We start from the raw sequence: 13,127 nt of genomic DNA, 5'->3' as shown, positions 1-13,127 counted from the left end.
ACCATATATCGTGCTTTGTGATTTTTCTATACAAATCTCTGTTCACATCTCTGAGTACTTCTCTAGGAAAAATTTCTAGAAGTTAAATTCCTTAGTCACAGGCTACAAATAATTTGAGAATCTTGTTGCATATTGCTGAAAGGGCTTTCTAGAAAGCCTTACAATAAAAGCCCTATCCACTTACAATATAATTTAATTCAACAAATACTTACTGAGTGCCTACTATGTGGCAGACATGGTCTAGGGGCTTGAAATACATCAGTGAATGAAATGAATCTTTCATTCTAGCAATTTCACTCTTGCCAGTATTGTGGCAGAGTGCTTGTCTTGCTGTGTGCTTGCCAACACGAAGTGTTTCCATTCTTAAAAAGCTTCAAGAAACAAAAGGCAAAAAAGAACGCTCCAGTAATTTGAATGATGAAAAATGGTACATTGTTATTATGTCCCTTTGGATTTATTTGATTACTAGAGAGGTTGAATTGCTTCCCACACATTTTCTAGCTAATCAGCCAATTGTCCTATTTTTCTTTAAAAGCTCTTTAAAACCTTTGAAAATAATTTAAAGGAGGCAGGAAGTTTGGAAACATTAAAAGACAATATATATGTTGGGAAATACAGTAAGTAGTCCACAGGTCAAGTACATAGGCTTTAGAAATTGATTTGAGAGCCAGCCCTGATGGCTTAGGGGTTAAACTTTGGTGCTCACCACTCTGGCTGCCTGGGTTCATTTCCCAGTCCTGGAACCATCCCACCCGTCTGTCAGTTGCCATGCTGTGGTGGCAGCTCACATAGAAGAACTAGAAGGACCTACAACTATGATACACAACCATGCACTGGGGCTTTGGGGAGGAAAAGAAAAGACGGAGATTGGCAACAGATGTTAGCTCAGGGTGACTCTTTCCCAGCAAAAGAAAGAAATTGATTTGAAGCCAAACAGTGGATATAATGCAACTCTCATTTTCTGGAGAGGGCTTTTTAGTCAGGAGCACATTTCTTATTTCTAGAGAACTTGAGAACTGCCCCTCTGGACAAGACTTTTCCACCAAGTATTGTGACGTGAACCAGAATGGTGGGAGGCTTTTCTTCAATAATCTCAACATTCCAGTGCTACCTAAGAGCCCAGTTTATTTAACATCAAATCTGGTTTGAAAGCATTTATATTTTCAAGCTGTATCACTTCTTGAGGTTTTTTTTTTTTTTTTTTGCAGGGAAAGATTTGCCCTGAGCTAACATCTGTTGCCAATCTTCCTCTTTTTTTTTCTTCTCCCCAAAGCCCCAGTAAATGGTTGTATATCCTAGTTGTAAGTTCTTCTATGTGAGCCGCCACAAAAGCATGGCAACTGACAGATGGGTGGTGTGGTTCCACGACCGGGAAACAAACCCAGGCCACCAAAGTGGTGAGGGCACTGAACTTTAACCACTAGGCCATCAGGGCTGGCTCTTGAGGTTTTAAATTGCACAAATTTCCTACCCTCTGTGTGAAGCAGGACTTCCTTTAATCCATTACCCCTCCAAGGTACTGTACTCCAAGGGAGTACAGATGTGTAACAGGAAGGACACCGGACTGTGATAACAGAAAAATTATAAATCCCCCCAGCCCTCCATAAAAACATTTCCCCCACTTTTTAAAACTGAGATATGTGACATATAGCATTGTGTAAGTTGAGGGTGAACAACATATTGATTTGATACATTTATATTGCATTATGATAGCCATTGTTGTGTTAACTAACACCTGTGTTGCATCACACAATTATCATTTCTTCTAGTGGTGGGAACAATTAAGATCTGGTCTCTTAATAAGGTTAATATTTATAACACAGTTTTGTTGTCTATAATCACTATACCATGCATTAGATCTCCAGGACTTATTTATCTACGGGTTGGAAGTATATACCCTTAGACAACATCTCTCTCATTTCCCCACCCCTCAGCCCCTGGTAACCACCACTTCACTCTCTAGTTTTTCAAGTTCAGGGTTTTTTTTTTAGATTCCACATATAAGAAATATCATACAGTATTTGTCTTTCTCTTTCTGACATTTACCTTACTTATAATAGTGGTTAACTTTGAGGAGAGAGACTCAGGGGTGAGGAGAGGGCATTTAATTTACCTTTTGTATCTTTCCATAGTTTGAATTTTATAACCTTAAACAAATATGACTTTTAAAACGTTCCAACAGAGGTTATCTGGGTGGGAGCTAATGGCTTGTTATTATTTTTCACTGTATCTCTCTTTATTAGAAAAAAATTGATGAATCATTTATTATTTTAAAATTTCCCCAGTTTTGTAAAGCAAAAATCTATGCGTGTGTGTGCGTTTCACGTCTGCAAGAATATCAAGCAAACTGCTAATGTGTGGGCCCTATTTAAAAACTGCTTGGGGTGCTGGGAGAGGGAGAAATGAGTTTCATTTTTTTACTTTATATACTTACATATTGTTTAAGTTCAGTATGATGAACATGTCATGTATTACCATTCTACATTTTTTCCGACAAGAAATAATAAACCATTTTTTTCCCTGAGGCTAAAAGCGAGATGTGCTTATTGTGGAAAATGTAGGAAAGGATAAAGAAAAAACTAACAATCATAACAGTCAACATTTTAGCATGCTTCCTTGCACGCATTTTTTTTCACATAGTTGAGTTCATACAGTGTATAGTTCTGTATCCTGTTTTTCTCTCAAGACTAAAACATAAGCATTTTCCTATGTCATGATAATGTCTGAATGGCTGCATCATACACCATTTTATGGTTTTGTCACAATTCAAGTGGAATAATTAGCTATTTCTGAAAGTTGAACATTTATGTTGTTTCCAGTTTTTCCACATTACAAATGATTCTCTGATGAGCAACTTAGTCATGAAATCTTTGTTTGCATTTCTAAGAGTTTCCTTGGGATAGATTCCTAGAGGTGGAATTACTGGACCAAAGAGTAGATTTCTAAAAGTGGGATTAATGGATAGAAAATATTTTTATGGACCACAAAAGGTTATACCAAGTTCTACTCCCCCCAAGAGTGTACAAGAGTCTCACCCCTCGCTTGCCAGCATTGTATATCATCCTTTTTTTCCTTTTATCTTTCCTATAGGAAAGTGGTAGGCCCCAGTGGTCTCTCCATTTTTCATTGCTAGCGAGACTGAACAGTTTTCATATGCTTATTCACCATTGGTATCCCCTTTTCTGTGAACTACCTATTTCTATTTTTGCCCATTTATTGACTAGAATTGTACAGATTTTCTTATCAGTCAAAACGAGCTCTTAAAAGATATTAACACTTTGTCATATTAGTTGCAAATGAAAATATTTTTTCACAAGTTTTTGGTTTTTAAAAATGTCTTGACCATACACATTTTTTTAAAGATAATTAGATTCTAACTACAGCCAAGTGCCCTCAGTTTGAGCCTGTTTCCCCTTGATTAAATTGAAGAGGTTTGACAAAGGATCTGGAAGGGCCATTTCAGCTAATCCTAAATTTAGATCTGTGAAAAAAAAATGTGTGGCCCTGATTTAAAGTTTGTTCAGCTCATACGCACTTTTAAATGATTTAAGAAGATGGGGTTGGGGGCAGGGATGGAAGCAGTTTGTGCCAGAAATTTTTAGAATTCTGAAGTAAGAAGCCAATTCTCTCGAGTCTCCTGCATGTTGGGAGGGGGAGTATATTATGCGCAAGCGAACAGAACTCTTGATGGAAAAGTACTGCTCTGGGCTGCAGATGTGTGCATGGCTTGGTTTTAATTATTTTTTCTCCTTCTCTCTGTCCTTGCTTCCGCTCCCCTCCCTTGCCACAATAAAGAGGGCGGCCAGATTAGGACTCTAAAGGGTATAGACAGCCGTTCCTCGGTCAGCACATCAAAGCCCAGATGAAATACCTAGGAGAGGAAAGGAGCAAATCTAGAATCCTTCCAAACTCCTGCCTTCGTCTGGGCTCTGGCACAGGGTTATTGTGACTGCCAAGGGTAGCTCGATAGACTTCAAATAGAAGAATGCTGCCAAACAAAGAAACTTTGGTCATTATTCTGAGCCAAAAAAAAAAAAAAAAAAAGCACAGCAGAACGTTGCTTGCTGATGCCTTGGGACTGAGCAAATCGGTGATTGCAAAAGGGTTTAGTTTTCCGAGTATGAACCCAAAGTAAATCGGGCGATCCGATCTGTTTCCCCAGATATGGGGAGGGTTGTCAGACGGGGGCCTGTGCACTGACTGTAGCTATCCCGGGAGTATCTGCCCCACAGTATCTGGGGATTAGAGAAGGGTCGTCAAGGAGAGCGAATGGGGGTTTCCAAGGTGAAAATGGGTAGTCTGGGTCTCTAAGGTGGAAAAAGGAGCTCGAGGAGTGAGTTTCCTGTCTCCTAAGACAGCCTCGTGGTCCCGAAGGATGGCCAGGAAAAGAGGAGGCTTCGGAATGGAAGGCGGGGGAGAAGTCTGAAGAGAAATGGAGTCGGTGTTTGGCGCGTATCAGGTGGCGGAGGGGGCCTCAGACAGAGCCCGGCAAAGCCAAGGCTCTCGGAGCGGGTCGGTGTGCGGGGAGCAAGCGCGGGTGAGGAGGAGGGCCGCGCGCTGCGTTGCTGTTAGCCAAAGGATGGCGTGAGCATGGCGTGAGGTGGGGGCGGGGGCCTCGCAGGTAGAGCTGAGGGGCTGACTCCGCTCTCGCGGCGGCGGCGGAGGCGGGACCCGGAGGGGGGAGGGGAGCGACGATCCCGAAGCAAGTTGGGGGGCCTGAGGTGGGCGAGGCGGGACTGAGCACCTCCGGGCGCATGGGCGGCTTCAGAGGAGGCGGGGCTGGGAGGCCCCGCCCACTTAGGCCCCGCCTCTGTCCCGCCTGGCCCCGCCTCCGCCCCTGGCTAGTCCCTTGTCCGCCGAGCCCTGCGCGCCACTAGCTCGCTGAGAGGGAGGAGAAAGCAGTTAGTTCCGGAGCCCTCCCGAGCGCGGCCCAACCTTTGCTTCAGAGATCATGGCTGCCGAGGATGTGGCGGCGACAGGCGCCGACCCGAGCGAGCTGGAGGGCGGCGGGTTGCTGCACGAGATTTTCACATCGCCGCTCAACCTGCTGCTGCTCGGCCTCTGCATCTTTCTGCTCTACAAGATAGTGCGCGGGGACCAGCCAGCGGCCGGTGGCGACAGCGACGACGACGAGCCGCCCCCTCTGCCCCGCCTTAAGCGGCGCGATTTCACCCCTGCGGAGCTGCGGCGCTTCGACGGCGTCCAGGACCCGCGCATACTCATGGCCATCAACGGCAAGGTGTTCGACGTGACCAAAGGCCGCAAGTTCTACGGGCCCGGTAAGGCGGCCGGCCAGCGGGGCGCCGAGACAAAAGAGGGGGCGCCCGCGCGGGGCTGGATCTGGGAGAGGCGAGGGGGGATCGGGGCGCCCCCGAGGGGAAGAATGGCGGCGAGCCAGGGAGGGCGGGCAGGCGGCGAGCCAGGCGGTCGTGGCAGGGCGGCTCCCCGGGTGGGCAGGGGGCACAGGGCGCTCTAGAAGGGCTGCGGGCCAGTGGGGAACGCAGATTCCCGGCCCGCGCCGCCAGCGCCGGGATGGGGGTGGTGGAAGAGGGCTGAAGCGCTTAAGCCGCGGGTGGGTGGGTGAGATCGCTAGGCTGGAAGCGGGGTGGGCACAGCAGAGCACAGTATTATGGGAGTTTCGAAGGTATCGGGTTTGGGGGTTCCTGGAAGGAGGAGGAGGTGGTATCGGGCTGGAGAAAGGAAATGAAGGTGTCTCGAGGGAGGGCAGGAGGAGGCAGGGCCAGCCTTGGAGAAGACGAGAAGGCCGATGACGCCAGGAGTAGCCATGGTGGAATGTGAGGGTGTGGGAGAAAGAAAGCAGAGTTGGGATTAGCAGCAGGTAGAAGCATTTTGCGTGGTGGTGAGTGAGGGATGTGTGTGTGCGTATTCGGTGTATGTGGCTTGTCAGGCGTGTGTGTGTGTGTGCGTGCGCGCGCGTGCGCGTGGAATGTGGCATGTGTCAGGTATGTGTGTGGCATGTGTTTGGTATGTGTGTGTGCGTGCTGTGTGTGGCAGACGGGGAAAAGCTGGAAGGTGAACAGGGGAGGTTCCATGAGGGGAAGGGAGCTTATTGAGGGAGGAATGAAGGCTGAATGTAGCGGACAATGGGAATGTGACAAGATGAGAAGGTAATACGTATTTTAGTCTATAGCAGGAGAGAAAGGACTAGAAGGCAAAAAAAAAAATTAAAAATGGAGGGAGGGATAAGTGGGAGGATCCTGAGAAACAAAAGGGGTAGGGCTATGGAGGCTGCTGGGTGTGGGGATTTCAGGAAAAGCCGACCAGAGGGGAAATGAGGGGTGGATGACTGCTGAGCTGTTGGAGGGGGCAGGCTTGAAGTGGCCTGGGAGATGAGGCTTTTCCAAGCCTGGTTGCAGATCAGAATCACCTGATGCGCTTAAGGAAAAATACAGATTCCAGGCCTAATCACCATAACCAGGGAAGAGTCTCTGTGGGGGAGGTCCAGGAATATGCATTTTAACAGGCTCCCCCCGGCGAATTTGAGAAGCGGCCAGGTTTGGAAAGTCCTGCTTTCTAGAATATTTGGAGAGGAGGAGGAAGAGATTTTAGCTTCTCCAATATGGACTCCTCTAAAACAGGGAGCTCAGGGAGTGTGTCCACATTGATGGTGCCCTCTCCCCGCTGGTCTGGAGAGAGGGACGAGTATATAGAAGGCAGCAATCTGGTCATCCTCACTCCTGCTTTGTTTTGCTCTCCCAGTCCAACTAATCAAAATCAGATATGTGAAGGTTCTTAAGGAACTCTCCCACTTAGTAGTTTTTCCTTGTGGACGATTTAGAAGACCTACTTTCTGTAGGCATGTAACTGTCAAAATAATTTGAAAACCACACCTATATTATTTGTCACTTATAGTGGCACACCTAGAGGCATTATCAATAAACATATTCATGTAAATACCTGTTATTAGTGAGCTACACCATAAAGTAGTCAAAACACGTGCATGGGCCACCATCATATGATTGTAGTTTGCAGAGTCATTGAGAGGAATGTAAGCCTGTGCACAGAGCACAAAACTAGGGGTCAGGCAACCTGGATTCTAGTCTGGTTGGATCACTGACCTGCTGTGTACCTGGTGCAAAGCATTGTTCTCTCTGGGCCTTAACTGTTCCTCTGAAAAATGATAAGGAAGGCCCTTTGTGATATCTCTAAGTCTCTACCCTGCACTGTCATCCAGTGAGCCCATGAATATGTGACATCATGTGTAAATGATACTTCATGTTATAAGGGATTCCTAAAAATTATTCATTTGCGTGCCTATTATTCTATGCATGGCACTTTTTTAGGTGCCGGGAAGATAGCAGTGAACAGACAGGCACAAATCTCTGGTCATGGAGCTTACATTCTAGTGAATATACATTCTGGTGAATAATATATATTCTCCAAAGACTTAATGCTCCCCTCAGACTATGTTTAAGTATTCTCTGACCATAATTTCTGAAATGGTGAAGTCCAAACCAGTATAAGTGGCCTATTTTCAAGTACTAGATGCTACCATTTCCATTAGCGGTGTACATTTGTGAAAACTGTGAAAGTTTTTTTTTGCCTTCTTTAGTGGAAATGGTAGCATGTAATGATGATCAAAAACAACCGTTATTCTTTGGAATCTTATTTGCATTTAAAGATTGATCATCAATTTTGCCTAATTTGTAAAAAAAAAAAAAAAAATCCTAGTGGATTGAGGTTTCAGGTGACCAGGCCATACCCTATTGAAACTTGATCCATTCTCATACTTGGCCTAGTGGTTACCTACAAACTTTTTAATGTAAGGGTTACTACTCAGTCTACCTTTGGGGAAACAACACATTGTTTAAAGTACACTGGATTCTTTTCGTTTACTTGTGCGATATTTAAACATGTCTAAACATCCACTTTAAGTACCTACAAAACGATTCACCTTTCAGACAAAAGTTCAGTATAATAGTATATATAATAGCATTCTAATGTTTTATAGAATTATTTTGGGGTATTGATTCAGCCTTCTTTTCCATGAAAGTTTTAGTATTTTCACAGTCTTCTCTTCAAACCCACCAAAAACAGTGACAGCTGATCTCTCTGGTATCTCTTTGTTATTGACAGTGAAGATTATGTAACATGTGGATAGATTTCTGAACCACTGATACTCTTATAAAATGATTTCTTCTGCAGAGGCCACATGTTTAATCTTTAATACAGTATCACAACCAAAGATCTTGATAAGATACTTTCGACTCATCAAAACACATCAGAATACATTTATAAAGAAATGTTTTCATTTACTAAAGCCTTAGTGTTTATTATCTTAAGAAAACATAACTTTCACTGGTGTAGCTTAACTGCCTAGAACAGAGCCAGGCTCCAGGTTCAATGTCCTAAAGTTGAATTCTGATCCATGAATTCAGTATTATCCTGGATCATTCCCTACCACTTCCCCAGGAGATAATCATTTATGACTTTTTTATTAGCTATTTGAAAATCACAGGAAAGGGATGATAATGTTTAACATTTTGATTTAGTTTGAGTTATTTAAAAGTTTAATGACAACAGGTCTTTCAGTGTCCACTACATAAAGATCAAAGTATCATCATCACTTACGGTTTCTGAATAGAATTTGATATTCAAAAAGGGGGCCTTGTTTGTGGGTGGGTAAAGAAGCCATTTTCTCTGTATTAACCACAGAGAAATGGACTGTCTAATAAAGAATCGGTCTTTGGTTTTGTTTTGTTTTTAAAGAGGGGCCGTACGGGGTCTTTGCCGGAAGAGATGCATCCAGGGGCCTTGCCACGTTCTGCCTGGATAAGGAAGCGCTGAAGGACGAGTACGATGACCTTTCTGACCTCACTCCTGCCCAGCAGGAGACCCTGAGTGACTGGGACTCTCAGTTCACTTGTAAGCGTTTTTTAAATTGTGCCTGGGTCAAATTTCTACCAGTAACGGGATTCAGGGCAGTACAATAGTTATTACCAGCCTGAAAGCAGCCTGAAACTGGGGAGCATTCTGATAGGCTCCTGAATCTTGGACGGATCAAGTTCATGGCTAGAAGTAATTGCAGCAGTGCTGAGTCACTTGCTGTGATTGCATACCAATTTTTAGCTAGTTCTCTGTGGAAACTTGGGTCTCTGTTTTTTTAAATTTTTGAGAGGTTTGCATAGATTCCACACTAGGATTTGGTGCATGGTGTTTAGAGGAAAGGAGAGTGGCCATCTTGGCTACAGAAACAGGGGTTTTCATAAGCCCTCACTTGTAGAGCTTGCCGTTTAAAAGCAGCCCACATTTCTGTTGAAGAATGGGAGACTTGTATTCTACAAAACAGCTTCTCTTTGAATCTAATTGAGCCTAACTATAGGCCTCATCTACAAATGATGCTTATAATCTGCCCAGCAACAATGGTGTCTGCATTTTTAAAAAGAAAGGAAAAAGGAGACACTTGTTTCCTGGCTTATGCTATGGGCTGAGGTCTTTGAGGGGAAGTAAGGATGGGGGTTAAGTTCAATTTTGAGAATTGAGGAATTGGCTTTTGTCAAACCTAAGTGTTTATCACTTTAGCAACATTTCACTGCTAAGAATGTGAATAATAATCTTTCCCAGCTTTGAAACAGTTTATAAAGACCATGACCATCTCTTTGAGGAAGACTTTTCTTTAAAATATAGTTTTCTATTTGTTGTTCTCTATAATCAGTTCAATATTACTGGCTCCTTTGGCTAAATCCAACCATTTTGTTTGAAAATAATGCTGACTTAGAGAAAGTTCTGGGTTAATAATTAGCGTGATACGGCTCTACCTTTAGAGTTTGGATCCCAAGCAGTCTAAGTATAGCTTTCATGTCTAGAGGCAAGTCTTTGTACTTTGAAAACATAATTCAACTATCTAACATAGTCCTTCATTTTTTGCATCCTAAGCGTGCCTTTGTAACAATAGATTCTTCTATATGAAACCAATGAGTTGTGATTTATAACTAACAGACCTCTATTTTCTAGGGCTTGCCTTCATCAATGGGGTAAAAGTGTGATTCCCCCCCACCCCCCCGTTAAACTAGGCCTAGCCCCAAATACTTTTGTGACACTTCCACTACACTCAAAGCTGGTGTGGATTCCCCTTAAGGCAGGTTTCTCAGGCGCCACCCAACTTTTGTCTCTCGCAGTCCCAAGCACCCTAGGGACCTTTGTAATATGTTCAAATAGGGAAGTTCCGATTGTTCCCGATGATCATTTCACACAAAAGCAGCTCTGGTTACCTGGTTCAACAGGTTGATTACTCCTCCAATTCCTACCCATATTCAGAAAGAGGAGACGAGGCCCTCTTGGCCTTGGACACTGAGATGATTAACTCTGCATGAGCTTGGCCGCAACTATGCAGCCATTGTGGTGGTGGCTTGCTGACTCCCTCCCTTCTCAAGTCTTTTGCATCTGGTTTGCACTCTTAAATCTGTTTTCTCCAACACCTCCAGTGCTCTCCTGTCTCCTTTATCACTTCCTTTAACTACATAGAGCTTTTCCCCTATGTTGAGGGAAAATTCTGCCTCCCGATACCCTCTCCATCCACTAGACTTATCACTCCTTCCCTTCGCTGTCAAACAACTAATAAGTGGATGTCCCTAATCACTGCTTCATTTCCTCTCTCTACCTCCTTACTCCCTACAGTATGGTTTCTATCCCTACAATTCAATTGAACTTTCTTTCTCAAAGATTTCCAGCGACCTGCTTCTTGCCAATACTAACTTCACTTCTCCAGTCCTTGTTGTAAGTCTCCTGTCGTGTGCCCCCCTCCATAGTGGCTTCCTCTCCAGAGTCCCCATTTCGGCCCATGGAATCTCCAGTTTTCACTTCATTAACTCATGTTTCCAGTTTTCCTCTAAAGCATCTCATATCCTTCCCTTTCCATTCCCATGGAAACCCCCCCTACTCCTGGCTCTTGTTCCTTCACATGTGAATCTAATGGCTAGCCTCCTGGTCACCCTGTTCCTGGTCTCGCCATACCTGCTCTATACACCACAATGATACCATTGTTGCCAAAGCACAATTTTACCGTGTCATTCCTTTGTCATAAACTTCAGTGCCCTTTGTCACCTATAGGATAAGTGCAAATTCCTCAGGCTGGCTTTTCACATCCTTCATATTTCCCCACACTGCTTAGCAAACCTTACTCCTACTCTACTCCTGCCAACGTGGTCTCTTTATTGCTCCCCAGATACATTCAGTCTCACCCGCATGCCTTTGTATGTGGTATTTTCATTTCCTGGAAATCCCTCCTTCCCCAAATCCTTCTACACATTTTCCAAAGCATATTCTTCCTCCATGAATTGTTCTGCAACCCTTCTAACTCAGAATGAGCCCTTGCTCTTCTAAACACTCTTACACACAAACACAACTCATTTTGACATTACCTGGCACGCTCATTGTCAGACATCGCTACCCATTTTATATTTCTGTCTTCTGAACAAAACTCTTAATTCCTTGTTGGCAAGGACTGTAGTACAAACCACCTTTGTATCCTTCAAGAAGCCCAGAAAACACATTGCTGTGTAGATTGTAGGCCTCTAATAAATGCTTTAAAATGAAATGTGATTTTCTAGAGAGCATGAGAATGACTATTTGTTTTCCTCTCTATCTCCAGTCAAGTATCATCATGTGGGCAAACTGCTGAAGGAGGGGGAGGAGCCCACCGTGTACTCAGACGAGGAAGAACCAAAAGATGAGAATGCTCGGAAAAATGATTAAAGCATTCAGTGGAAGCATATCTATTTTTGTATTTTGCAGAATCATTTGTAACATTCCAGTCTGTCTTTAAAACATGGTGATTTCAATATTTAGAGAAGTTTTGAACTTGCTGTAAATTTTTTTAATTAACATCACTAGTGACACTGATGAAATTAACTTGTCTTAGAATGAATGCATGATATGTTTGTGTGTCACTGATCCAGAAAGTGAACTGCAGTGCTGTAATACAAATATTATTACTGTTCTTGTTTTATCTGTAGTTAGTACAGGCTGAATTTAAATTTGTTTTTCCTGAGAGACAGGTAAGACTTGGGTATTTCCCCCAAACAGGTAGAAATGTTAAATGTGCAAAGTCCTTCAAGCGCCAAGAACAAAGGATCAAGTTTTAGTCATGATGTTCTGTAAAGACAGCCAATCCCTTATCTCTCAATTGACTTAACTGCATGATTTCTATTTTATCTACCTCTAAAGCAAATCTGCAGTGTTCCCAAGGTTTTGGTATTGATTACAGAGAGCTGGCCAGGAACAAAATGACATCTCAAAGCTGGGCTCAGTTGGAGGAAATATATTTACTGTGTTTCTAGACATCATCATGTCCTCTTCCTCCTTTGCACACTCAGACGCCCTCACTAACACGGTCATCTACAATGAGGATTAAAACAGGACCTGAACATTCAAAAGAAAGCTTTGGAAAAAATCAGCTTGCTTGCCTAAAAACCTAAATACATGAAGATTGTAGGACTATCTTCCCAGTCCCCACGTTCACTGTGGGGCAACAGTTATTTTACGCAATTTGACGTGAGAGAGGGGCATGCAGAACAGGAACAGGTGTTTGCGCTCCTAAGAGCCTTCACACCCAGCCCTGAAGAATGAGGAAACAGTACACATCAGTAGCCAAGTGGTTTTTAAAGTATATTCATAAGGAAAAATGATTCTCCTGTTGTTACAAAACTATAGCCACTGCAAGAGTAGTAGTCAAGTGTCTAGGTCTTTGATATTGGTCTTTTGGTTAACAATAAACTTAGCTTAAGTAGACTGTACAGTTGTATGAATTTGTAAAAGTATTATATGAACAACTAGTGAGGTTTCAAACTCTTGTGATTGTAGTTGAATAGTCATTGTGTTTTCTTGTGAACTGTGTTTAATGGGTTTACCTCAAATCAGAAAACAAAATGAAGTGCTTTGGTCAGTTAATAAAATGGTTTTACCCAGTATAAAGTGGTGTTTGTTTTTTTTTTTTTAACCTTAATCTAAAGAACCAGATTAATCACTTTACTTTAGCTTAATACTCAGAGTTTGACTTTTGAGTGATTTTTTTTGGATTCCAAAAGAAACAAGGGGCAAAACTTCATAGAGGCCTCACACCACAAACCAAATACCAGCTTGTCTTGTTAAGAAATAGTGAAATGATG

The 13,127-nt window shown here is 43.2% G+C and overlaps 1 protein-coding gene across 1 annotated transcript; it reads left to right on the top strand.

Moving 5' to 3' along the window:
- The first annotated feature begins 4,874 nt into the window (after positions 1-4,874).
- Positions 4,875-12,933, top strand: PGRMC1 (progesterone receptor membrane component 1). Its single transcript, XM_004442257.3, has 3 exons — positions 4,875-5,279; positions 8,731-8,886; positions 11,612-12,933. The coding sequence occupies exons 1-3, from the start codon at positions 4,952-4,954 to the stop codon at positions 11,713-11,715; spliced, it is 588 nt and encodes a 195-aa protein (XP_004442314.1). The 5' UTR covers positions 4,875-4,951; the 3' UTR covers positions 11,716-12,933.
- The last annotated feature ends 194 nt before the right edge of the window (positions 12,934-13,127 follow it).

This window comes from Ceratotherium simum, chromosome X (genome assembly GCF_057802395.1).
Source record: "Ceratotherium simum simum isolate JZ-2026a chromosome X, ASM5780239v1, whole genome shotgun sequence".
Classification (NCBI taxonomy): Eukaryota; Metazoa; Chordata; class Mammalia; order Perissodactyla; family Rhinocerotidae; genus Ceratotherium; species Ceratotherium simum.
The sequence above is the reverse complement of the archived record's forward strand: the minus strand, read 5'-3'. Positions and strand labels throughout refer to the sequence as shown.